Consider the following 26,985-nt stretch of genomic DNA (forward strand, 5'->3'; position numbering starts at 1 on the left):
CTGAATCATCATGTTTTATTTGGAAGTGCATATGGAGTCGACGCCTTGAGGCTGTCACTCTGCATTACCCGTGACCGGCACCACGTATGCAGGAAGGAGTAAAACAAGCTGTAGTGTAAATTATCCACAAATCCCCACTCTGGAGGAAACACTTTAAAACCCTCAGAATAAACCTGAGAAGCAGCACGGCAGTCGGTTTCACTTTGAGGTGCTTCTTCGAGGAAGGAGGCAGAGCAGAAAAGTTGATGTGAGTGCAGATGTGTGTGTGTGTGTGTGTGTGTGTTATGTATTCTCATTAGGGTGTTTGTAGAGGCTGCATATAATGGAAATGAAAGACCCTCTCAAAAGAATTGCTGACTTTGACCATTTTGATCACAGCTCATTATAATAGCTCTCTTCACTTCCTGCTGAATCTAAGATGGCAACAGAGCAGCGGGAGTCCCGCCTTTGAAATACCACAATCTCGCATCTATCCTCAGAGCGCGAGCAAGTGTGGACAAATTAAGAGGAACACCAAATGATATCAAGCACCTGAGGGGTGGTGAGGTGGAGGAGCGTCGCTCTTTGCTTTGAAAACAGATTCGAGCCTTCTTTAGATGCTGTCACAGTCTGAAACTGTTCATTCAATAGAAGATCCCCCCCCCCTTTGAAGGATAACTGAGGTGGAAATCTGCTTTGCACGCTGAGATCCAAAAACTCCTCATAAAGGTTCATTCATGCTCAGATCTTTTCATGGCTCAGGGGTGCAGAATTTGAGCTCCTTATGCCAGGTTTCTCTCGTCTTTGTGCACAGGCGTTAGATAAAAGTGGTTTCTGAAAGGCAGCACCACCATACATTCGAGCTTTGTATGCCCAAGGTCACAAAATACAGTTTTCTCTGGAATGAGCGACCGAGGTGCCGGCTCAATTTAGTGGTCTTATTTGAGGCGGCACATTGGAGGCACTTAACCACGACAAAGTGTCCATTTATGACCAGCGTGCTGCTTTGCTGATGCACTTTTGTCCATTTTGGGTACTTGCTGTTCTGATTTCTGGAAGTCTGGTTAGTAGCCTCACATCAGTTGGCTAACATGCAATCACCATTTTAACAGTAACAATGCTGAAAATTAAAGTAAATGTGCTTTTTGAGCTTTCTAAACCTGCAGACACCTTGTGAAACTCAACCAAATTGCTTTACTTACTCAAACTTCAGGGTGTGGAAGGGGAAAAAAAGTAGAGATTACATTTACATTTCAAAGGGAACATACCAAGGCTTGAGGGTCCTTGCATAGATGTATGCGATCCATATTATTTATAGCTCAGGAATGTCCCCCGGGACGCTGATGCTGCTCGGCGTCTGTCAGGCCACAAGCAAGGACAGTTAGGTGAATGTAGTTTGCAATTAGTGAGCCAAAGGGTTCCACAGTGCGTGACCAACATTTAATCACTCCATTGATCCGGCAACTATTTGGAAAACGAAGCGAAGCAGCTGACAGGAGCTGGTTTTAGACACACGGAGCAGGTGGACTTTATATTATATCTCCGATTTTCTGCTCCAGCATGAATGTGATCACACTGGGATGTTTAGCATGCCGGAGACAAACTGACACTCTGTTAGCAATAAGTGACAGAGGCTGAGAGAATGAGTGGAGCAAGGTGACTCCTGCCCTTTTGTTAATGAGCACCGCTCCTGTGGCTCATTCTAACACCACAGACTGATGTATGAGTGGCTCCTGTTGAATGCCGCAGGAACAAAGTCCCTATTCCCGGGTGGATTTCTTGGAATCTCACTCCATTCTGCCTGTGACAGCGGTGCATGCACATGCACACACACACACACACGCAAAGAGCAGGACCATCAACTCCTGCAGATGTCGGTGGACAAAGAGGCAGAATTGGAAAAAGGCAAACTCCAAAGCTGCTGCTGCTGCTCAAATAAATTGATCAGCTCATGAAAATGAGAAGTCAAGTTTATCCCTAAACTTGCACTTTGTTGTCACTGACTTAGAATCGTCATTTACGTCCTTCCGACTCGAGTCTCCCACTCAACACTTTCCGGCTGCGTTCACAGATGAATAAGAGTTTCTGAAGTTTAATAGACAGATGAAATGTCTCTGCAGATCCTTTTTGAAATATTAGTGGTGCTTGACTCGCAGCCCACGAGGGAGACAGCAGCACTTCCACGGCATCTCAGCGCATCTTGAAAAGGCCAATTTGTCACTTGTCAGAACGCATATTTTTGTTTGAAACAATTTCTTTCGGTAATATTTTTTTACATTCCCCCATGGTCCATTGCCATCAGATCATTTGGCGTCACGTTGAATAGCACTTAGTGGCTAAAAGCCCTCTTGTCTTTGATAAAGCATGTGAAGGGTACGTCATCAGGGCTGCTCGCTTCCTTTTTTTTTCTTTTTCGAAGCCACGTTTCACACGAGCTCATCATTGGTGATTGAAATTTTGCTGAAAAAATTTAAATTAAAAATTAAAAGTGCTGCACATGAAATTACATACCTAATTTTCAGCTGGGTTTCATGCACATAATATCTGTTGTAATCATGCTTTATTCACTAAATAATGTCTGATTGACCGAATTCTACATCCCTTCTGCAGAAAACAATTTCCCTGTGGAATTAGTGGCTGTCTGCATTCATTAAGCTCAGTATTGGTCTAATTATGCGCCAGTGAGCACCTACGGACTAATTAACAGGGGATCAATAAGGGCCCTGGATGCCTCTCACGTAGGGCCCCAACATTCACCCCCCTCATTAATGGGGGTGCACCGAGTTTTCAAAGAGGATTTCTCTGGCTCTTTCCTGGGGGCTGGATGACACATTAGGCTGAGGGTTTGGCAAAAGTTAGTGTTTCTCCTCCTCTCTCTCCCTCTCTTTCTGCATTAATGCGTGTCAAGCAAACTGATTATAAGCATGTGGAAATTACCACAGGCTCCAGAAGAAGATGGCAAACTATTTAAGGGTGCTCTACGAGTCTTCAGGCCCGGTGGAGATTTAACATGATTATGGATGAAAGGCTGAAAGGACCTGTGACAGCACAGATTTAGCCATGATGTCGGCACTGCGCTGAATTTAAAGGAATAGTTCAGCCACCTTTTAATATATTTTTTTGATTTCTTGAGAGGATTTTAATCAGCTGTACAATACATCTGCCTATCAGCACCACTGGCTGCTAGCATTAGCCTCACATTCACCTGAGTGGCGTCAGTATTCCCCTCCAATCATTATTTTTCATAAAGCGCCCCTTTAAAGATTATTTTAGCTCTGAAATTAAGTAAATTTAACCGAAAGTCCTTTAGCTGCAGAGGCTTTAGCAGCCAGCTGCAGATTGGTGACAGCTGTTGCAGGTATAGCATTTATCAGAAACTGTCATGGCCAATTAAGTGTTGGTGACAGGAGCATTGTGGAAAGCGCTGGCCACAAATGGAGGAGGAACGCACCAGGCAGGGTATGTCACGTCAGAGATGATTTGACATGGCATCTCCCAGGAGCCTCTAAGGGATACAGTGCTGCATGATTTAGAGAGTCAATTATGCAAGTTATTGATGTGCTTTTAATCAAAGCTAAGGCATCTTTCGATTTCAGAATTTAGGAGTTTGCTGTTGGAAACTGAGGAACTGCTTTTGCAGACTGCCTGATTTTAAAGAAGTGGAATGACATTTCAGCTAATTATGAGTGGCTGAAGTGAATGAAAAACAAAGGAAAGCAAATCCTTGTGTAAAGAATTGAGTACTGTTGAGCCGCTGACCGCACAGTGGGGACTAAACAGGACAGGGGAAACTGTGTGCTGTTTGAGGTGCGAACTGGATCTTCATTTGAGCCAAACACTAAAAATTTTACTGATAACTGTGATTCGAGCTATTTCTTATACTTTGTAATATCTTTCCGTCCTCTTCCGGTTAGGCTATGCAAACTGGAGTAAATTAAAAGGCGCAATGAGCTTTATGTAGACAATATTTCGGTTTGAACCCAGTTTGACAAATCCTCTCAGATGTAAAAATATTATTTTTATTATTACTGTTATTATTGTTATTTAAACAATTTCAAGATACATTTCTTTTTTCCCTATTTGGTTCGTAACCTTTTACCTTTTGAATTCAGACTAGACGATATTAGAGTGAGAGAAAGCAGACAGTTGGAAATGCATTTAATAAAGGTCATCTGTGTAGAGGGAGAGGTTATGGACTAGGCTAGACTGTGCCTTGTGAATCTGTCCTGGCTACAGATGGATATCATGTCTGTGTCTAACTACACTATAAAGCCACTATCACGTCACCTATTATTTAATGAACTCTTGTTGCCTCAATTTTTACTATTCAAATCTAATTTTTCTGAAGCGAGATTATATTTAGGTGAGTTATCATCTGAAGGTAAAAAGCATACGTATAAAGCATGCTACTTTCATAAGCCTGCGACCAACGACATCGATAGGCCTTCTTGATAATTCAAGTTAAAGGACGTAGAAACAAAATACAAGACAAGCTGTTGGAAATATGTCATATAAGAGTATTAACATCACACCGGCATCACAAACACAGTCAAGCAGTAATACAAATTAGATATAGCTGCCTGTGTTGGTACTCACCTGTCAGATACAGTGGCCATGTCTGTAATGATGCAACATTCAATCCGTTGTAGGGTTTAAACAGGTCAGCTATAAAGTGATTCTACCCCTCCTGCACAGCTGTCATAAAGGCAAAGATTAGCTGTCAAAACAGTGCAGATAGGGCTTAGTCAGGGCTACGATACATTAACATAATAAAAGAAAAGTTGGAAACAAAGGCTTTCCCTTCCTAATTTCATAGTTTTGCAATTTTGCATTTTGTCACACTTAAATATTGCAGATCATCAAATATAATTTAACATTTGTAAATTTGTCCACTCTTCTTTGTAGAATTTTTAAAAAATTCAGCCACATTGAAGAGTTTTCAAGCATGAACATTCTGTTTAAGGTTGTGCCAAAGCATCTCAGTTTGATTAGGGCAGACCAAAATCATCTTTTTGACTTTTTATTTGTTTGTTTGCTTTAGTTCGGTGTTTTTTAGCCATTCAGAGATGGACTTGCTCGTGTGTGTTTTTTATCGCAGTCCTGCTGAATAACCTAAATGTGCTTGAGCTTGGGGGCATGAACTGATGGCTGGATGTTCTCCTTTAGGATTTTCTGGTTGAGAGCAGAATTCATGGGTCAGTCATGACACAGACCATCACATTACCACTACCACATTTTGACTGTTGCTATGATGTTTTTATGAAATCCTGTTTTGTTTTATGCAGACGTAACAGGACTCAAACCTTCCAAAAAGTTATTTTCCCTGCAGTTCTTTAGATGTTGTTCTGGTTTCTTTTGTGACCTTCTGGATGAGTTGTTGATGCACTCTTGGAGTAATTTTGGTAGGCTGGCCAATCCTGGGAAGGGTCACCGCTATTCCAAGGTTCACCAGAGTCTTAAAGGGTAACAAATGGCTTTAACCCTTTCCAGATTGATAGTGACTGTGTTTATTTAAATTATGTCATGATGTGTTGCCTGGGTGTGGACAGTGAAGCTAAACTTAGCTTTCCAAAAAATGTGGTTAATCAGTTAATTCATGATTTTTGATGTGGGGGTATCTTAGGTTATTTTTGTCTAAAATTCGTTTGATGATCTGAAATAAGAAAGAGGACAAATACTTGTCACGGCACTGCAGATTCCCGGTCCAGGCTAAAGCAAACGTGTGAATAACGTAAACTTTCAACTCCTGCGGTTGCACAAAGACTTGTGGTCGTACTGAAGTCTATGGAAAGACTGTTGTCGCCTCTTTTCCTGTATAATGTAGGTAAACACTTTCCTTATGGGCTCAATTACTAGTTAACAACTAGTCAGTTGCAAGTCATGTAACTCGCGATGAGGATGCACTGCACTCAGTTTGTTTTAGATCTGTCCATCCCTCATCAGATCCAGTGTCAAAATAACAAAACGGCGATGATCAGCTTTACGTTGGGGCTTCACGATGGTCACAACAGCTACTATCTATGCTAATTTAGGCAGCAGGTAATGAAGTGAGTACTGCTGCAATGTCCTGAGCTAAAAATAAAAAGGCCTTTCATTGGTCTGGATAGATGTAGTTACCTGCTAAACGATACTCTTTGTTCACTTTAAATGATTGATGGAAACGACACAAGAACGATTACTGGCTGTAGCTTAAGTAGGAGAGGTTTTGAGGGAACTGGCTAAACAGTGTGCAAGGTATAACCAATGATGTCACTGTGATAAGACCCCCGCAGTGCTGCTGAATACAAAACTGAGGGATGACCTCTGCAAGCTTCCATAACACCAGGCACTACCCGGCTCTGTCGGCTTCCAGCATCCAGCATGAAGCCTCTACAGCACACACACACAAACACATGCGTAATGCACTCGCTTGCATCATCATAACCCCTCTCACATAAACACACACACACAGAATTAATGTGGCTCGAATGATATCTCAAGGACTCGGTTTCCACACCATGCTGGGTCTAGGAAGCAGGCCAGGTTTTGGGGTGAACTGTCTCACTCGAGTCAATTGGACAAACAGGGGGCGCACTTCCGGGAGCCTGTGGCTTTGTTTCCTGCTCACCTGCAAACGAGACACCTGATGTGTCTTGGCTCCAGAGAGCTGGGTAATACTTGCCACTACTTGCCACCTTTCACCCAGATTTTGCAGTCTATCCTCTGACTTCTCAGAGTGTGAGATGCCATGCGGTGCAGGCGGTAGTTTGGGAGCAGCAGGTAGCTGTGAGGCGTTACTCAATGCCAAATGATGTCTCTGTCTCGACTACAGCAGATCAATAAAAGCTCTGACCTCGGCTGTCAGCCAGCTCAACTCTGTTAGCAAAGGGAACGCTCATGAAACAGGAAGCGCACAATAGTGTGTGAGCTTAGCAGCTAGGTCATTTGAATTTTTTGTCTGACATGAGCACCCAAGGGCGGCAATTATTGATTCTTGTCAGAAAAATCCTGTCATATGATGGTATTTCTTTTGGCCTCGGTGATAAAATCAAATGTTTGCTAGGTCTTTGGGGAATATTTTAAGTCTCCCATTGGCCTCTTTGACACATGTTGAATCTGAAAATTTCTCATTTGCGTGCTCAGTCACTTTTGTTTCCTGTAGAAAAAGCAGACTTCGCCCTGTAAAACACATTTTACAATCATGTTTTTCTTTAAAAATAACCGACATTCCTCTCAATCCTGACTAAATCTATTAACGAAATACCTCCTCTGTCCTCCAGCTAAGTAGGTCAAAGAATTTTACGTAATAACGCAAGGACTATAAATACACAAGCAAACTGTCAGCAGCTAATCATGTCTGATTTACGCTGGGACGATGCTGATGAGACTATTTTTCTCCTCTGTATCTGGGCCCGCAGCGCTCGCACCTCTCTGATGCTAACTGGTCAACTTTTAGAAGGAGTTTAAAGCCTCAGGCCCATTTTTGCATGAATGGGTGTCCTTTCTTTTCCCCTGTGACTCATGGATCATAGCGTTTACCAGTCAGTAAGTATTTAAGGATGCCTTAAAAAGTGAGGCATGCAGATCGGCGTTGTTGCTGGAACATATACAATGTTTTTTAGAAAAAAGGGGAAAAAAACCCTTTAAATAAATTCAGTGAATGCGATATTGTAATGCTAAATTATAAAGCTCTTTAAATAATGCAAGGCACTGATCCTGTCAGGCAGTTTGTTCCTGCTTAGTGAACCATTCATAAGCCGTGCTCATTCATAAAAAAACACAAATGTGCAAAGGTGATCAAGGTCTTTGTTTATTACATGTCCGGATGTATTTTACAGTAAAGAACTATTATTATAATTAGGTTGTTATTATTAGTAGATTTTTGTGCTCGTGATTATTACTTCAGGTGTTCTCTTTCTACTTTACTTTGGATTTTTAATACAAAGAGCATCGTCATCTCATCTGTTGCGTTAGTGTTTTACACAACTTACACAGGACAGATGAGGCCATGCACTAACAGATCATTCAATATAGAATTCAGGAAAAATATATGAATTTGATTTGATTTATTTAACTTTTACACACAGAAGGTGCCCACAGATACACTACACCTCTTTTCTGCAGGAAAACAGTGCTAAATGGGCTCTTTCTGAGCAAAATATCATACAATTTACACTCAATAGAGACTAATAAGATAAAAAAGTGAATGGATAAAATGAAGGGACGTTCATGCTAAAGAAAGTGATCAGAAAGTTGAAAGGGTACATCGGGGTAGCCTTCATAATCTTCACAAGCTCCTTTCAGTTAAAACTAAAATACAGACAGGTAACAAATTAAAGTGTTCTTGCCCACCAGCTGCTGCCAGAACAGCCTAACTGCATCTTGGCATTGACTCTACGTCATAAGATAAAGGTGATCACTCAGAGCAACTGGGTATTGATTTGTAGCAACTCCCCTCTCCAAGGAGACAAGTGGGAACAGACCTCTGCGGTGAGATTTATCTCAAACATAACAAAGCCGCAGAATATCCTTCAGTGTTTCACTCTGTATATTATTATAATATCTGTATATTACAGTGATTAGTTTCTGAATCACTACGCAAAAAATCAGGACCATAAATAAACATCGACTAAGAAGTCATAAAATAAAAAAATAACTTCCTCATTTGGTCTTTTTTCCTATTATTTTACACTTTGCATTAACTGGAATACAAACTCAGATGAGACTCACTCGGTTGCAGAACATCAAATGTCCCCTGCAAGTCCCAAATGCCTCTCTTTCCCAGACGCATTGAAAGAAAAAAGGGGATTAGACTGAAAGTAACAAATAAAAATAAAGAAATCTAAACCTTAAAGGGTTTTTTCACATGAAAGCAGTAATGTTTTATGGAGAGAACTCTTTTTAAATCTTATCCTATAAGCCCATTTAAAATCTGGGGAGATGGCAGCGCTGAAAGTGGGAATGTCTTTGCTCCACGGTCACAGCTCATAGAGGACTTTATCCTGCCTGTGACTGTGTATCCTCTCAGAAAAGAAACACCATGGAAAAGTAATCCTACTTGCCTGAATTCACCCTGGATCAAAAGTCAGCAAGAAAGGAAACGAGCACAGGAGGCCAGCCAGCCAACGGGTGGACTGTGCTTAAATTGGGTAATTTTAGATGATATATATCCACGTCACACAGGACCTTATAGCCTTCTCTAAATCACGACAGGGACTTTGGGCCACTAATTGCGCATTTCCTCCTCACATCTAACAAACACAGCATCGCTTGTGACCTTATCTCTGTGCCTGTCAGAGTGTTAGCATTCACATGGCAAGTGTGGCGATGAATGTAATTACTGGAGCCCAAAATAATAACACCATCGTCTTTGAGCGACCAGCAGCCAGTCAATTGTAACAGAGCCCCACCCTCCCTCCTCCAAATTACATGAGACAAAGACAAAAATAGAGTCATTATCGTCCTGGGTCTGTGGGAGAGACCCATTCAGAACAGACTGGAGAGAAGGGATGGGATATTAATAATTCAGGATTTTAATCTCTCACGATAACACTTATAGTAATCCTATTATAAAGTTTATTACAGGCGCACAACTTTAAAATGACACCCAGCAAAGAGAAGTCAAAGAGAAGTATGCAATATGCATACACAACTCTCCATTTTTTAGTTTTATCACGGATCTTGAGGTGTTCCCACACCTGATGTTTTTGTCACTTGCCTAGTTCATTATACAGGATTCCCCTCAAATTATTTCCATTTTTATGTTCTGGAAGAACTGCTTAAAGTAATTAAAGAAAGAGAAAACACGCGCACCTTCTGTACTGCTTGGATTTTTACATTTTTTTAAGGTTTAGCGATTTAAAAGGAGCACGAATCAATTTATATATCATTGTATTCTGATTCTAACTTAGGTTATGACCTTCAAACAGCAACTCAGACTGCTGTGGAGCGTTGATTGAACGATATTATTACTGGTGTGTCAAGGTCTGAAATGAGCTTTTAATTTCATGTTTGGAGTCAAACATAGACAAAGAATACATGAGTCCTTGAATCTCATCTTGTGGGCATACATGTGTGTATGCGTGCATGTATGCTTGTTCATTATACTGGTGCAACGTATGCGCTTTCATACCTTTACCTTTGTATTTTCCATGTATTAAATGTGCTCAATGAGCAAAGCTGCCTTCAAAAACGTGAAAGACCTGCAATTATATGAGAACTGATTAAACTCTTCTGGATGATGACGGCCAAAGAAAGAAAAGCTGCAGTGCTCAGTGAAACTGCAAACAAGCCCAGCGCTACATCTCTGACTCTACAGGGTCCACTAAGCATGTAAAAGGTTAAAGTTCATGACAGTGCAGTCAGAAAAAAACTGAACAAGTATGGCTTGTTTGCAAGGTTTGGCAGCTGAAAGCCTCTTTTCTCTAAATACAACACGGCAGCGCAACTGAGGTTTGCAAAGTTGCATCTGAACAAACCACAAGACCTCTGATACAATGTCTTTTGGACAGATGGGAACAAAAAACAAACACAGCATATCAGCTAAAACATTTCATATGGACTGTTGAGCACGGCGGTGTAGTGGCAATGATTTGCGCTTGTTTTGCAGCCATAGGATCCAGACACCACGGAGTCGATGAGCCAACCATGAACTCCTCTTTATACCTAAATATTCTAGAGTCAAATGTGATCCATATGTCCAACAGCAAACCTGCGAATCTACAGCAGAGTGGCTGAAAAGGAAAGAATCAATGTGTTGCAATGGCCCAGTCAAAGTCCAGACCTCAACCTGATTAAAATACTGTGGGAAGACTTAAGAGAGCTGTGCACAAACAAACACTCGTAACCCACAATGAACTGAAGCAACACTTTAAAGAAAAGTGGGACAATATTTCCCCAGAACAACTTGTGAGACTGATAAAGTCATGTAGAAAACCATTACTTCAAGTTATTGCTGCTAAATATGCTTCTACAAGCTACTGAATCATCGAGTGTGCTTCGTTTTTCACACGCTGCTTCTTCATTTTTACTTAAATAAATAATGACACTGTTTAATACATCATGTGCTGCGGTTCATCCTGGGTGTATTTACCTAATCTTAGGACTTCTTATGAAGTTGTGTTAGTTTGAGAGTGTAGAGCGATGTATGAGCTGAGTCTCATACTGAGGAGGTGTTTTGCTAAAACAGTGAAAGTTTGACTGTGTCAGAGTTATTTGGGTTTGTTAATAATTTAATTTGTTTTTAATTAATTTGGTTTTTCAGCTCAGTTTAGTTTCAATTAGCGTCTGGACTGGGTTTGTTTGTTTCAATTTAGTTTTTATTGTTTCAGCATCTGTAATGAAGGTGCATCACTTTGTAAACAGCAGATATTTGCACATGATTAACTCTGACACTGTCAAGATGAAAGAAGTCGCCCAACAAGCAGGTTTATGAGATTTTAGCTGATACTGGTGAATTACTGCTCTTGGAATTAAAATATATCCTATTATGGCGTGTTTGGTTAGGTCAACAGAAAATTATTATTTTAATTTGTCCCTGAGGTGATGTGAGGCAAAGCCGTTTAAATTAGTGAGTGAAACATTTGAAAAAGTTTCAGGTGGCTATAGAGGAGGGGGTTCTAATGAGTACATAACCTCTAATTGTAGACCAGGAAAAATGTTTATTTATCAGTTATTCTTTTTTCGTTTGTTTTGTTTTTCCTTTTTTATCTTATTCCTGATTTTATGGTAATAGAGTTTATTGAGAAGTTGTGTTTTCAATTTAAGGAGCTTGGAAATACAGTGCCTGGACTTCTTAAGGTTAAGGTGAAGATGTTTCACCTCTCATCCAGGAGGTTTCTACACAGACATAGTCTATGAAGGGTTAATGGAGATTAAAGATCAGATGCAGGTGCTAAAATCAAATGCCACCTGTGGGCAACATGGTTTCATTCTGTATTGTGGTTCTCAGGATCTCGCCTTTGCTTTTTGTCTCTGATGTGCTTCAGCTGGATTGATTGAGCCATGACATCCAGCTCATACTGGGGTGGTTTGCAGCCAAGTGTGAAGCTGTTGGGATGAAAATTAGTACCTCCAAGTCTGAGGGTGGAAAAAGAGTGGAGTACCCACTCTGGGTAAGGAACAAGTGGAGCAGTTTAGCATCATGAGTGAGGGGAGATCTGCAGCGATGCTGAACTGGTGAAGATGAAAGTGAAACTGTCAGTTTAGTGGTTGATCTATATTCATACCCTCACTTATGCCCACAAGCTTTTGATACTGACTGACAGAAGGAGACTGCAGACACAATCAGCAGAAAAAAGCTTCCTTCAGAGGGTGGCTGGACTCTCCCCTAAAGATGGGATGCAGAGCTCAGTGATTCAGCAGAAACAGCCATTAATCCTTCGCATCCAAAGGAGAGCTGAGTTGTTTTGGACTGGGATGTCTCCTGGACACCTCTTGGGTGAGGCGTTTTGGAGATGTCCTATTGGGAGGAAAACTTGATTGCATCTCTCGGGTGGCTTGGTGTCCCCCTGAATGAACTAGAAGGAGGTGGTTGAGGAGAGGGAGGTCTTCTCTGCTTCTCCACAACCCTGATCCAGACTCGGATAAGTGGGAGTGGAAGATACGACTTTGATATAATTTTGAGATCAGCGGTGCATCATGCATGTTGTGTTGATCAATTTAACCAAATTGACAAATGCTTAAATTTTAAATTTTTCTCATGTATTTCTATTTTATTTTAGCTTGTTTTGTAAGTATGTTACCTTCAAAGGTTTGGCACTACGTACACAGATCTGTGTTTCCGAACAAACAACACATTTGCATTTATTTAAAATAACAATAAATTGATCATAAATTATGCAAGTGACTATTAATGATTCATTGAATTATTCATCCTTATTGATTTTTCATCAAGAATCCATTTTCAGCAGCCATCACTCAAGTGTTCCTCAGCCATATTGTGTTCCCTGATGTTAAAAGACTTATTGAGCTTGAGGAAAAATAACAACTTTTCCATTTGTGTTAGCACTGTTAAATTTTCCTCCATCCAAAGTCTGTATTTTTTAAATTTTTAATATTTTCCATTTACAATACTAGAAAACAACTAGTAAAGGGGAACTGAGGAAAACTAACAAAAAGTTTTCAGAATAGAAAACTTTTTGTTAGTTTTCCTCAAACTGGGGCCAGCAACACATAAGCACATGAGATACACAGAAAACACAATATAGAAACCTGGAGAAACCCCGGGACTTGGAAACATGAGAAGTGAAGTGAAGCAGTGGATGATGAGCAGATAATCCAACAAGGAACAAAGGAAAATGCCCACAATAAAGACAGAGGGTAACGAAGGAATACAGAAGGGAGAATATGACACAAGGTAGACACAGCTGAACCTAATCTGACACATAAGACAAAGAGGAAGCAAAGCGGCACTGGCAGTTGAGTGGTTGGCGGAAATGGTGTGGCGCGGCAGCTGCAAGGCAATTGAGGAATGGTCGGTATTGCATGGCAGCCGCAAGCGGTTGGCGGTGTGGCATAGCATGCCAGCTGCTGGCAGTTGAGTGGTTGGTTTCACGGCAGCTGCAGGTGATTGAGTGGTTGGTTAGTGGCATGGCAGTCGGAGGCGGTTGAGCGGTTGGAGGCGTGGCACAGTGTGCCAGCTGAAGGCAGTTGAGTAGTTGGCTTCGCGGCCGCAGGCGGTTGAGCGGTTGGTTAGTGGTGTGGCAGTCGCAGGCGGTTGAGCGGTTGGCGGTGTGGCACAGTGTGCCAGCTGAAGGCAGTTGAGTAGTTGGCTTCGTGGCAGCCGCAGGCGGTTGAGCGGTTGGTTAGTGGCATGGCAGTTGCAGGCAGTTAAGCGGTTGGAGGCGTGGCAGCCTCAGGTGGTTGAGCGGTTGGTTAGTGGCGTGGCAGTCGCAGGCGGTTGAGCAATTGGTTAGTGGCGTGGCAGTCGCAGGCGGTTGAGCGGTTGGAGGCGTGGCACAGTGTGCCAGCTGAAGGCAGTTGAGTAGTTGGCTTCGCGGCCGCAGGCGGTTGAGCGGTTGGTTAGTGGTGTGGCAGTCGCAGGCGGTTGAGCAATTGGTTAGTGGCGTGGCAGTCGCAGGCGGTTGAGTGGTTGGAGGCGTGGCACAGTGTGCCAGCTGAAGGCAGTTGAGTATTTGGCTTTGCGGCCGCAGGCAGTTGAGCAGTTGGTTAGTGGCGTGGCAGTCGCAGGCGGTTGTGCGGTTGGTGGCCTGATGTGGCAGCCACAGGCGGTTGAGCGGTTGGTGGCGCTCATACAGGTCCATGTCTGCTGGGTCCATAGTGTGGTCAGATTTTTTGCAAGGGCAGATCGTGTGGAGAAGAGAGAGTGGACCCAAGGCAGACAAACAGCGAGATAGGCGAGAGTTTAATAGATAGCCTTTATTCTTGGCTGCATGAAAATACTACAAAACAACTAGTAAAGGGGAACTGAAAAAACTAACAAAAAGCTAAACTTGGGACAGCAAAACATAAGCACATGAGATACACAGAAAACACAATATAGAAACCTGGAGAAACCTGGTGGAGTTGGAGCTGCAAGGTGACTCAGAGTCAAGGTTCTGATGTAATCTGATGTTCTGCTGCTTAGCTGAGACACCAGGGTCTCCCACTTCTTTTTTTTCTAAGGTTAGACCCCCTCCAACCCTCCACACATGTGATTTAACAAATGTTCCTGCTCAAAAACAGCAGGAACATTTTCAAGTATGCTAACATAAATTAGCCCCCAATAAATTTTCATTGGGTAACACAGTGTTTAACTGAAACACAGGAATGACTGCTAATAATAGACACTTTTGTGCCTCTGTATAGATAATCCATTAAAATCATGAATGATTTACTATGAATGACTCCATTAATTTTCATTTACACCATTTCTTGTCAATTCAATGTAATTTCTATAGAAAATAAATGTATTTTTTTATCTAAAACAAGAACATTATAGAACCTCAGATGGGTTTTTTGTTTTGTTTATTTTTGTTTTGTTTGTTTCGTTATTTCACACGCACATGCCAATTTTAAAAACACCTTTAGACCTTTTCATTTTGGAAATGTTTTTATTGTTAAAGACAGATCGTTTTTACATGTGGATCATTTTTTGTATAGAGTGATGAGAAAAAGTCCATGTGCCACTTCTCATTTCTTTATATTTTGCTTGAAAAAAAAGGGAATTGGCAGAGTGATTTACTGAAGCATGTGCAAATATATATAAATACATGTATTTACAGCATATATGAGCAAAGATTGAGTTTGTACTCCATTTTCAATCCATTTATTGGTGGTGGACCTGTATCTGATGCCACTGAGGTCACAATTCATCACTTTTGACAAGATCTCCAACACCCCTGGATGAAATGCAGCTCCAAACCATGACAGAGCCTCCACTGTGTTTTACAAATAACTGTAGACACTCACTGCCGTGCCTCTCTCCTGACGACCTTCCTGCATATTGATGAGAATCTGAACCAAAAATGTCATATTTGAATTCATCACTCCATCAGATCTGCTGCCACTGATTTTCAGTCCAGTTCTTGTGTAATTTGGCATGCTTCAGCCTTTTCTCCCTGCTTCCCTTCCTTAAGAACAGCTTCTTGACAGCCACCCTTCCACTGAGACCATTTCTGGTGAGGCTTCAGTGAACACTAAATGGATCACCTGACGGGCCAGATCCATCTCTCGGGTCCAGTATCAGGTCTTTGTGGATTTTTCTTCATGTGTCTTGAGGACATGACTTTCAGATACCGTCTATCTGTTGTATCTGTGCGTCGCTGTTACGCAAAGAAATGAAACGACAGCGCACTCCTGTGGTCACGTGTCAAACTGCAGCTCGCCGACTTTGACCCGGAAGCTCTTTTCACTGACCCGTGTGTTTTTCCTGCCTCACACGTGGGGTTTTCAGCACTGAGCAAGATGGCAGCGTGCAGTGTAGAGGAGTTGTTGGCTAAAGCTGAGGCGCAAGAGGCGGAAACGCTGAAAAGCATATCAGTCCAGAAAGAGCTGGACCTGGAGTTTGACATCGGGAACCTGCTGGCGTGTGACAAAAACCGCATCGAGCCTCGCGACCTCCGGGAGAAGAGCAGAGAGGACTTTCTGCGCGCTCTCGCTCGCGACAACACGCAGCTTCTCGTCAACGAAATATGGAAACAGCCCACGGAGAGGGTCGAGGAGGCGATAGTGGCCAAACTGCCGGAGCCGACGACCCGGCTTCCCAGAGAGAAGCTACCACCGAAACCCAGACCTCCAACAAAATGGGAGCAGTTCGCCAAGCTGAAAGGCATAAAGAAGAAGAAGAAGACCAACCTGGTGTGGGATGAAACCGCAAAGGAGTGGAAGAGGCGCTGGGGCTACAAGAGGGCCGGCGATGACACCAAAGAGTGGCTGATCGAGGTGCCCGAGAGCGCAGACCCGAATGAGGACCAGTTCGCCAAACGCGTCAAAGCCAAGAAGGAGAGGGTGGCCAAAAACGAGCTCAACAGGCTGAAAAACATCGCCAGATCGCAGAAAGTCAAGATCCCTGCTGTAACCCTGACCCCCAAAGCCAGCCAGTCCAAAGACGAGCTGGCCAGAGCCGAGAGTGTGGCCAAAACCTCCACAGCATCCTTGGGGAGGTTTCAGGACCGCCTGCCCAAGGAGAACCCAGCAAAGAAGGGCAAGAAGAGGAAATTCGAGCCCCTCATTGGCAACTTTTCTAATGAAAAGCAGAAGCAGCTGGAGCTCCTGAAAGTCATGGACACTAAGAAGCCCAAGTTGGACATCACCAAAGCTGTGAATAAACAGATGAGGCAGGAGGACAGAGAGGAGGCTGCTGCAAAACACAAGAAGGCAGCAGGGAAGAAGGGACGTAAAGGCGGCAGCATGGGTGGAAAGGCCAGAGGAAAAGGTGGGAAAGGAAAAGCAGCTGGAGGAGGGAAGAGAAGAGGCAAACCTGGGAAGCGCTGAGGACTCTTGTGTCTTCCTGTGTGTGGTTGTGTGTGTGCCTGCCTTGGCATGAAAGTGTTGGACATTCATGATGCAATATGAACAGAACATGTGGTTTATCTGTGGCCCACGGGTGGGATGCTCCCTCCATCTATGTAAACTATGTTTACTGTACATTTTGACTGCAGCATCCATGATGATTCTTTTCGATGTATGTGTAATATTCATGAAAGAATTTCACAAATATACTTTAATATTACAGCGAGTAGAACACGAGTGACTTGTTTTTCTGTCTTTAATTATTGCAGAAGTGATTTTTTAGTTCTGTGTGAGTAAATTGATGCTTCAAGTCTGAAACGGTTACGTTAAGTATCATAAAGCGTTTTAGATCCTTGATAAATGAGACATATTTGAAAATAGGTTGTTTTTAAGGCTATTTTTGTTACCCTTTACATATTACTTTGTAAAATATATATATATATACATTCAAAATATTTGACTTCTAATTTTTAATTTCATTACGTTTTCATATGATTTACATAGTTTTAACAGAAGTTTAATGTAGTTTATGTAACTTTGGGGAAATACTTTAATAGTACTGATAAAACCAGAGTGTTTGTGCAAAACAAATTGGGATTATAAGCACTATTTGATATTTAAAAAATAAATTTCTTTAAATTGGGCTCAGGGACCCACATTTATCTGTAGCCAGGAGGTCAAGAGATAATTTCCTATAAATCATAAAGGTTTGCTGCTGAATGATTAAAAAAGTGTTATTCAAATGAAGCTTTTCACGTGATTGTGGCTAATCATGTCAAACTAATTAGCTCGCTCTCTGCATCAACTCGTTCCTTTGGAAGCTTCTTGCTCCAATTGAAAGAAGAACAAAAATGTGCCACCCATAAGTCAAAAATTCAGGTTATCAACTTGGTAACTTAAAAAAACTTGAAGTTATTAACTTTAAATTTTGAGATATGGATGACAGAAAAAGCTGTTTTTTCATTGGCAGAAACAAGCTTCCATATGTTCCCACTGCTGCTTAGCTTTGTTTATTAGCCAATTAGACTGTATGGAGAAAAGTCCATCTGGCATCTGTCTTTACAAACATTTTTGAAAGAGTGGGTCGTTCCCTGAATTTAACCGTGGATCTGTAGTGGGAATGCAATGAGTTCATTTAAAGTAGAAGTGTTTAGGAACCACAGGAACTCTGTGTGAAGTTAAGGTCGCTGAGGTGCTCTGCTGACTCAATAACAGCAGACCTCCAACCTTCGTCTGGCATTAACATCCACAGAAAAACTACGGTGGGAGCTTCTTGGCAGCTGCTGCAGCTTTGCGCATGTAGTGTAAGTATTACAAGAGTGTTTATATCTACAGCATATTTTTATACACTTATCCACAAACTAATTCTGATTTATTAGAATTAGTTTGTGGAACATTTCACCAACGCAGCAGCAAAGTAGTACAACAATATGCATGTTCATCATTATTTCAATTTATTGTAAAACCAATGGAGTTAATAGGTGAATTTTCTGCTCCTGGATATGAACATATATGCATGTCAGAATATGAGACTGCATAAAAAGCCATGCAGTAGCTAAGAAAAACTCAGCCAGGGTTGGTAATGTGCAACAATACCTCTTATGGTGTATTTAATAATTTGTTTGTGTGTATTTAGTAATATAAGGTGTATTTTCTGAAAGAATATGGGGGGAAAATTGGTGCCGCACATTCTTGCTAGTTAAAAATGTGGCCTACAATGGCCCAGTGCTCCCAGAGATATTTAATGGAAACGTTCAAACAGGTTTTTTTATACATACTTGTTAACTAATATACATGGTCTTGGGAAATAGCTTCAAAGCTTCCCATTCATATTAAATGAGGCTGGTTAACTGCAGCAACAAGCTCCAGCCAGTAAATGCATGTCGGCATCAGATCAGATGTATCATTCATGTAACAGCAGAGAGGTTTTTATGCTCAGAATATTTTTTTTTAAGCTGCCGCAGATTGTCTTTACAGACTCTGAGCTGTTCAGTGTTCATCAGTTTTCTTCTTCCGAGAAGCATCAGATCGGATTTCTTAGCAGCTTAGCTGTGGTTTTTTTGGTTATGTAAGGGCTTCGGTTTGGCCTTGATGTCTAGACTGGAGCCATCGTTCTGAATTAGGAGCAGTGTATAGTGTAACAAATAGCTCACAAAGCCAGAATCTGCAACTTAAGTACATTTAAACACAACACAAAGCAAACTGTGAGTGGGATTTTTCTCTCATCCAGTTGAGCATGTCTTGCTTTTGTGGTGGTATTGAGGTGTGTATTTCCACGGTCTTCACCCTTTTGAAAGAGATTGGTCTTGGAGCCAGAGTGGTTGCAGTCTAGTCAGACATTTTCCTGGACTGCTAAGGCCTCAGATAATGAGATTTATTAGTCTCCTGTAGGGATGGGTATTGATAAGATTTTAACGATTCCGATTCCATTTTCGATTCTGTTTAACGATTCGATTCTTTATCGATTCTCTTATTGATTCTTTTTTTTTTTTTAAAAAAAGGAGAACACTAAGGTCGATTAGCTCAGAGCTTTGTTTTATATCTTCTCTTTGAACAAGATAGAAATTTAGGAGTAACATGGCCTTACAAACCCAACAGTGAGATCTTGAGAGATCCAGCCTACGGCTCTTCAATGGGGTGTCACAGGGTCCCCAGGAAAAAAAAATGTAAATGTAAAATAATAAAATAAATATTCTTGTGAGACATATCACATATTGACGGGGTCGGGTTATGTTAAAAAGTATAAATTGTTATACTTTGTTCATTGGTTCAAAGGTACCCCACACTTCTTTTTTTGTTTGCTTGTTTGTTCTGGTGTATTTTTCATTTGAACTGTTACTCTGCCAGAGTACTCATATTTACAAGATGGCATTGAACGCCCCATTGGTGTATCAGGAAAACTATTTTGTACGTATGTTCCTTGAAGGGGATTGAAGTCGTTCTTTTTTCCACCGCAGCGAAGGGCTAGGAGTAGGAGAGGAGCTGCTGTATGTTTTTGTTATCGAATCGATCTGATTATGAAATAAAGCATATGCAGTGAGAAAGCAACTCCAGGAGTCATCCCTGCCTTAAAGCTGCAACATTCTTCTGTAGCAATAACAAAGTATAACATAAATTGTTCTGTGGCAATTACACAAGAATATCCAGTAATGTCCCTGCCCACAATTAAACACATTCACTTACCAAAAATCGGGGGCATCTGCTGTGGCAAATGGGTGCAAGCCTTTGACCACAAACTTAGACACTGCTCGGTGACATTAGTCTATCCTGGCCTGAAAGGAGACGCTACCGGTAGACTGCAGCGAGAACTGCCAGCATCTGAGCCAGACTCTGTCTGTCTCTCTCATCATGGTCACCTACATGTACAGTAATGGCAGGTCTTGTAATAAGGCAGATTGCGCTAACATAATATGCACTGTTAGTTGATTATTTACCTGCCGCATTAACGGGAGAGGACGTGCAAACGTTAGCGCTGCTGCTGGGTTGAGAGTCACGAGTCCGGAGCGGAATTAAAAACGCGTGTTTTGTGAGCAAATGCTTTTGCATATTCGTAGTGTTTCCTCCCTTAAATGAAATATCTACTTTGCAAGTTGCCCTGTTGTCATCGGTTCTCATAAAGTATAATCAAACTTTTGAGCGTTTGAGCCGCTTAGGCGCCGTGTTTCCTGCCAGGTAAATGACACTCCGCAACGTGGTGACGTCATTCGGGGCGACTGGAATCGATAAGGGAATCGTTTGCAAAAATGGCAAACGATTCCAAGGAATTGAAACAGTGGGAACCGGTTCTCAACAAGAACCGGTTTTCGATACCCATCCCTAGTCTCCTGCATTTAGAGGTGTTTCCACTTTCAGACGGCACACAAACGCACCTCTTGCTCTGTTCACCTAGATAATCCATGATCCTCTGACAACCTTATTTCCTGTTGACACTGATTGTAATTATTTGTGAAAATTGACTGCGCGTAATTTCTGTTTGGATTGTCTAGAAGAACAAAAAGTCAAATCCTTCTGCGTGTGCTGTATCCTCACTTTGTCGCCAAGGCTGCGGGGTGCTCTGTCCAGCTCCAGCTGAGTCATCTCTCATCTTAGTGATGGATGCCTTTTTATCACTAATGCAAGCTCGCAGCCAAGCGCCTTCGCACCAGAGCTGGAGAGGGGAGGCGGTGGTGGGGTTTCAATCACCATCTGTTGAGCGGTCGGGCACTCTGTCCCCAGCCCTATCATCTTTGTCCCTGCTCACCCAGGCCACAGGAAAGTGGGGCACAGCCAATAATCAATCAAGCACTCCTGATGAGGTGAAATTATGAATTCTCATTCACATCTGAGCAAGCACTAAACTTCTTTTGCATGTGGCCAGATGGTCAAAGAACAATAGACATTGGCAGCAAGATGGAGTGGTCAAGCATGACATATGAGAAAGATGCCGCCTCTTATTCCAAAATAAAAAGCATTGGCGTCAGGTGATAAGAAAATTCTAACAATCATACATTTTCTGACATAAACTAAGATTTTACTCGTCCCTGGTCACGTGTATGTGTGTCTCTGTGTGTGTGTGTCCAGCTCCAGTCTGTGCTGCAGTGGATTAGTCAGCTGCATTTATTTAAGGTATTGCAGTGAGAGCTCAGTAGTCCCGGACTGTGTGAGAGCGTCCGATCTTCAAGATGCAGCGCATCTACATGCACAGCAATGAACACTTTGAGGTTTTCACCACTGTCCTTGCTCCACAAGGTGAGTGGAATCATATCTGCAGGGAAGTGTGGCTTAGCAGGACATTATTTATGTGGTTAGCAAGAGCAAGCCCAGTGCCAGCTGACCGATAAATGCCTTGTTTTCCCTCCTTCTGGACAGTGTACATAAAGATTTAGCTGCACAGATGTTTATGTGCGCGCATTAATGTCGAGGTCTTCTTATGGACATTTGCATATTAATGAAAAATGTTGAAAATAACCCTTTTTTGCTGATTCATTTCTGCTCTCGATGATAAACAGGGAGGTATCGATACAGAGCAGAAGCTGAAAAGGCAAGTTCACTTTTTTCTTAATTTTCATCAACAGAAATCTGCATGTTTAACTGCACTGATATGAAAATGAGAACTCAATTCACAGGTTTATGTATGCTTATATATGTCAAAGACTAATGGATATGAATGTGACATTGCATCAGTTTAATCAGTTTCCTGCAAAACTACGCATTTAGTTTTCCACTTTCTCTCACATAATATTCAGGTGTAACATAATGAAGGGTAAACCCTGATTAAGAGTTACCATTACACTAAATAACAACTAATCCAAGTCTTCACACGTAATCCTTTCCATTCACCGACTCTGATCTGCGGGCTGTAAAAAAAAGGAGCTGGACGCTAATCGTGAACAAGTTCTGCCCTAACATAAATGTAGCATTGAATCTTAATCTTGCAATATTGAATATTCAAATTAGAGTTAAAAATTATTGTAATTCTCCTTTTGTCCATTAGATGGTAGTGGTGCACAGGTACAGGCCCCACTGGCCTGACGAGCTGGAGCTGTCTCCAGGTGACGTCACCCTGGTGCTGTCCAAACACGAGGAAGGGAGGTGGTTTGGGAAGTTGCAGAATGGGCAGCGAGGTTATTTCCCCGCCTCATGTGTGATGGAGCTGCGCCAGGTTGGTTGGCTTCTTGAATGTGCTCAGTAATGCAGAGAAAGTGGACAGAACTGTTGCTGCTGCAGCTTACAGATGACAGATTATATTATCCTCTCTGCTCTGCTTGTCACATGTATGTTTTAAATAAGCCAGAACCAAATGTGTGCCTACATAAACATATTACAGTCATGACAGAATTTAGAAACGCCTATGAGAGCTGTTTCCTTAAGTCAGTCTTGAATTGTTGCACATTTAATAAGGGATATTTATAAAGGGTAATTCATAAATTTCAGACTTAAATGCATAATATTTGCACTGGTTTTGGTGCGAGCTCATATTGTGCAGTGATTGACCAGAAGCAAAGAGATTTCTCACAATTTTACCTTCTCTAATTTAGCAATTAAACACTGACAAACACAGCAGGTGTTAAGAAGTATAACATGCTCCTCACTAACAGTTAATAACTATAAACTATTCTCTCACCATTCTCTGAAAAAAGTTTAAAAAATTTCCTGTATTATCAAAACTTTTATAATGTCAGTTTGATTTATGTTATTTGCTATAACAAAAAGACATGATCAAAAATTACTTCTATGTTTTTGAACAACACAAATAAAATAAAAAATCAAAAACAACAAGAAGAAAAGTGTTTTAAATAACTCTATTTTATAATTACTGTCTATTTACTATTAAATAATTAATAAAAGGTGGAATTAAAAACATTATGTTTCCACTCTCAGGCAAATCTGCCTCCCAAAGGCCTTCGGAGGAGTTTATCTGTGAGGACTACACCCGGTGACAGTGAACGCGGCAGATATGGGAAGTAGGTGTAAACACACACATCAATAATTTCATGCTTCCCTCTTATCAAGTATATGCACGCACACACACACACACAGACACACAATCATGCACATACACCCAGCATTCGGCAGATGTTCCCCACATCCCCCATCTCCAAATCCCACCCCACTGCTCTCCGCCCAGCACCCCTGAACAGGTGGCCCCTCTCTTCCCTCATTAGTTGACAAAGCACACTGATTACTGAGCCTGCTAAGCACACACACGCACACACACGCACACACACGCACACAAGCTAGTCAATCCCCTTCTCACAGTGCTGCATCTCATTAGGGCCAAAGAAGAGCAAGAGGGAAAGAAAAGACTTTGTAGTTGTTGTTTTTTTATCTAAAAGAAAAAACAGTCAAATACACCCCTGCAAGAACTATTTGATATACAGCACATTTGGTTTATTATAATAAAATCTATTACATTTCATAGCGCATACTCTCTCTCTCTCTCTCTCTCTCTCTCTCTCTCTCTCTCTCTCTCTCTCTCTCTCTCTCTCTCACACATACACACACACACACACACACACACACACACACACACACACACACACACACACACACACACACACACAAACATACTGTACATAAGCCCACAGGCCTCTTCACATCTTGCCTGCTCACAGTGGAATTTGGGTCATAAGGAATAAACAGGGTCTTTGTGTTTGTTATTTCCTCTTTGTCCCCCAGTGGACACATTCTGCAGGCATTCAAGAGGGGGAGCAGAGGAGGTGGAGGAGGAGTGGGGCTGGAGAAGGGCCAGGGTGAGCGTGAAGGCCCTTTCCTGGTTCGGAGCTCCCAGATCCCTTTGCCTCAGCCCGTGGCCTCTCAGCCCCAGGCACAGAGATCTCCAAACTTGCTCCACAGGATCTTGTCCAAGTGCCGGAAAAAGATTGAATGCCAGGGAGCCACCAATGGGGCCTTCGAGGGCGACTAAGAAACCCTTTTCTTTGTCCTGGGTGGCTGAGCTGAGATCACTTTGGTGAGGTTGCACTCGGGGTGGAGGATGAGGGGGTAGAGGAGCTTCTGAAATGTGCAGATGAGTTTTGAATTTCCTGATGTGGGCTTGTACTTGTGCTTTATCAGGATTTTCTAAATGCAAGCAGGAGGTTGAAGGCTGAATGTAAACCCCCTGATTAGTGATGTCACAGTAGTGTATGTGTGTGTGTGTGTTTGTGTGTGTGTTACCCACTTTATCTGATGGGCAAAGCATGCCGTGACATCACTGATGGGGGTGTTGTCTCAAGTGCAACATGCTGGAAAGTTTGAAGGTGTTGCTCTTTTCTGCCCAGTTCAGCTAATCTAAAGTCAGGCTTATATTCTGAAAACTGTACAACATTAGTCGCTGCAATCAAAGCTCAAACAACGTAGCAGTTAGATGCAGTCAGTGAAGCAGGAAGTGATGCTTCATGATTATTAAATTTAGCCTTTTCTATAACGCTGCCTTTATTGAATGTTATTTCTGCTGTTGGTTTTGTTATGTTCCTTACTTTTTTCCTGTGATTTGTTAATGTGTGTCTATGTCTATTTAATATGCTGTAATATGTTACTGTGATAATGATAAAACCAGCAAACCCTCCGTGACTGTATGATGATTTCATTTCAGTCCAAACATGCCTCGGTGTACGACTCAGTGCTTAGGCTCCTGTTCATTTTCCTTTGAACACACTGGGCCTCCCTTCTTTCTAATAGGAAGTGTGATTGAGGCCTGCTGAAAGCTTTGCCAAAAGACCAGGGATTGTGCCAGTTGCCCCAGCAACTACAAAGCAGCTCTCAGAAGTTGCATGTAGTCTTTCTTTTTCAGTGGTGCCTCCCAGCCTTGTCCTTGTGGTGGGATCTCTATAGGGTGGGCTGTAGATTACCTTCTGCAGAGGACATAAAATCCTAACTTTGGCCTTGACCTCCACAGGGAAATACACCCCTCCTCCACTTGCTGTTTGATATTCACTGTTGTATAATCCTTTGTTATAAAGGCTGCAGGAGGCAGTCACTCTGGGGCCAGTGTTTGGAGGACATGTCCTGCACAGTGAAGAGTGTAAATGTTACAAAGACAGACAGCTCCACTCGTCCTGTAGCAAACTCTCATTCACAAGGAGAATATTGTAGCGTTTACTGTTAGAGTTTACCTCGAGCCTATGACTCACTTTTATATAGGGTCAAGGAATTATTGTGAATAACTTTGTGATTACTTCTGGAGTTTGACAAAAGAACTGAGTGTATGCATATATATACAAAGTTATTGTAAGTGTAGCTGGATATCGGGTATAAAGTATGGAGGATCAAAACTGTCAAAATCCAAAATAAACAATAAAAAACTTTAATATTTTTAAATGAAATGAAATAAATAAATAAATATGTCTACAAATGCACCAAAAAGAATTGCAAACATTTTTGTCATTTTTAATTTTTACATTAATTATAAAATATGGCAAAATTATTATTATTTTTTTTACAATTTTTTAAAATTAATATAATTGAGCTTAAGTGTCTTATTGGATACATGGCTCAATACATGAGCGGGGCACCAAAAGGAATAGGCAGGAATGCCAGAGGAGCAAAACACCAAGCAGTGGTAGACAGAACAGTGGCCTGAAACTGCAAGACCAAGCTCACCAACCTGTGCACTGCCTGGACTGACTGTAAGAAACCCTATGCCCAGTGCCCCACACATGGATCCTGGATGCCTAGAATAGTACAAGATCAACAGGATCCTAAGAGCCATCCTCAGGAATTCAGTGGGGATGTAGCGAACAACTTCAGAGGCCAGCTTCAAGCCAATAGCATAAGTCACCATCAAGTGTAGGATCTGCCAAGGAGATGGTCTGTCCCCTCTGCTGTTCTGCATAGGCCTGAACCCCCTCAGTGAGATTATTGAAAACAGAATGGAGCGATCATCAGCCACCTCCTCTACATGTGTGATATCAAGCTGTATGCCAAGAGTGAATGAGACATCAATGCACTGATCCATACCACCAGGATATACAGCGACAACATTGGAATGTTGTTCAGACTGGAGAAGTGTAATAGGATGATGACAAAGAGAAGGAAGCTAGTCAGAGCTGAGGGGACTGTAATACCAGAGGACAGCTACAGCTACAAGCTACAAGTACAAGTGGTCTGGAAGTCACAAGGTTAAAATGGGACATACCCCCTAGGGTGTTTGGTAATGAATGAGCTAAGGTCCTGTGCGACCTCCATATTAAGGCAGACAAACTGGCGATGGCTAACCAACTGGGCATAGTAGTGGTAGAAAAGCAGAGGAAGATGGCTGTAGTGATAGCTGTAGCTATACTAAGTGATAGCAACATCAGGAAGAAGGAACATGACAAGCTCGAGAAAAACCAAGGGATGAGAGAAGAGCTTGCAAAGTTGTGGAGGGTGAAAGCAACGGTGGTCCCCATGGTAATCGGACCACTCAGTGCAGTGACCCCTAAGCTGGGCAAGTGGTACCAGCAGATCCCAGGAACAACATCTGAGATCTCTGTCCAGAACAGTCCAGAACAGTCCAAGGAAGGATCCTCAAGCTGCCAGGCCTCAGGTAGAGGACCCGATCTTTCACAGAAAGAACTGAATTCTTTCTGTGTTCTGTATTACTGACTGTCATTA

The 26,985-nt window shown here is 42.0% G+C and overlaps 2 protein-coding genes across 3 annotated transcripts; both read left to right on the forward strand.

Moving 5' to 3' along the window:
- Positions 1 to 236: 236 nt before the first annotated feature.
- On the forward strand, positions 237 to 25,671 carry LOC308386056 (uncharacterized protein). Of its 2 annotated transcripts, XM_080865330.1 has the most exons (6): positions 237 to 247; positions 21,472 to 21,639; positions 21,900 to 21,931; positions 22,385 to 22,552; positions 23,272 to 23,354; positions 24,070 to 25,671. In XM_080865330.1, exons 2-6 carry the CDS (start codon positions 21,573 to 21,575, stop codon positions 24,314 to 24,316), a joined length of 597 nt encoding a protein of 198 aa, XP_080721456.1. In that variant the 5' UTR covers positions 237 to 247; positions 21,472 to 21,572; the 3' UTR covers positions 24,317 to 25,671. The 2 variants fall into 2 exon arrangements, with proteins under 2 accessions (XP_080721456.1, XP_080721455.1); XM_080865329.1 differs by lacking the exon at positions 237 to 247 and having other exon boundaries at positions 21,260 to 21,639.
- On the forward strand, positions 15,216 to 17,143 carry rrs1 (ribosome biogenesis regulator 1 homolog). Its single transcript, XM_080865814.1, has one exon. It carries the CDS (start codon positions 15,865 to 15,867, stop codon positions 16,891 to 16,893), a length of 1,029 nt encoding a protein of 342 aa, XP_080721940.1. The 5' UTR covers positions 15,216 to 15,864; the 3' UTR covers positions 16,894 to 17,143.
- Positions 25,672 to 26,985: the final 1,314 nt, after the last annotated feature.

Source organism: Rhamphochromis sp. 'chilingali' (genome assembly GCF_963969265.1).
Source record: "Rhamphochromis sp. 'chilingali' genome assembly, chromosome: 18".
NCBI lineage: Eukaryota > Metazoa > Chordata > Actinopteri > Cichliformes > Cichlidae > Rhamphochromis > Rhamphochromis sp. 'chilingali'.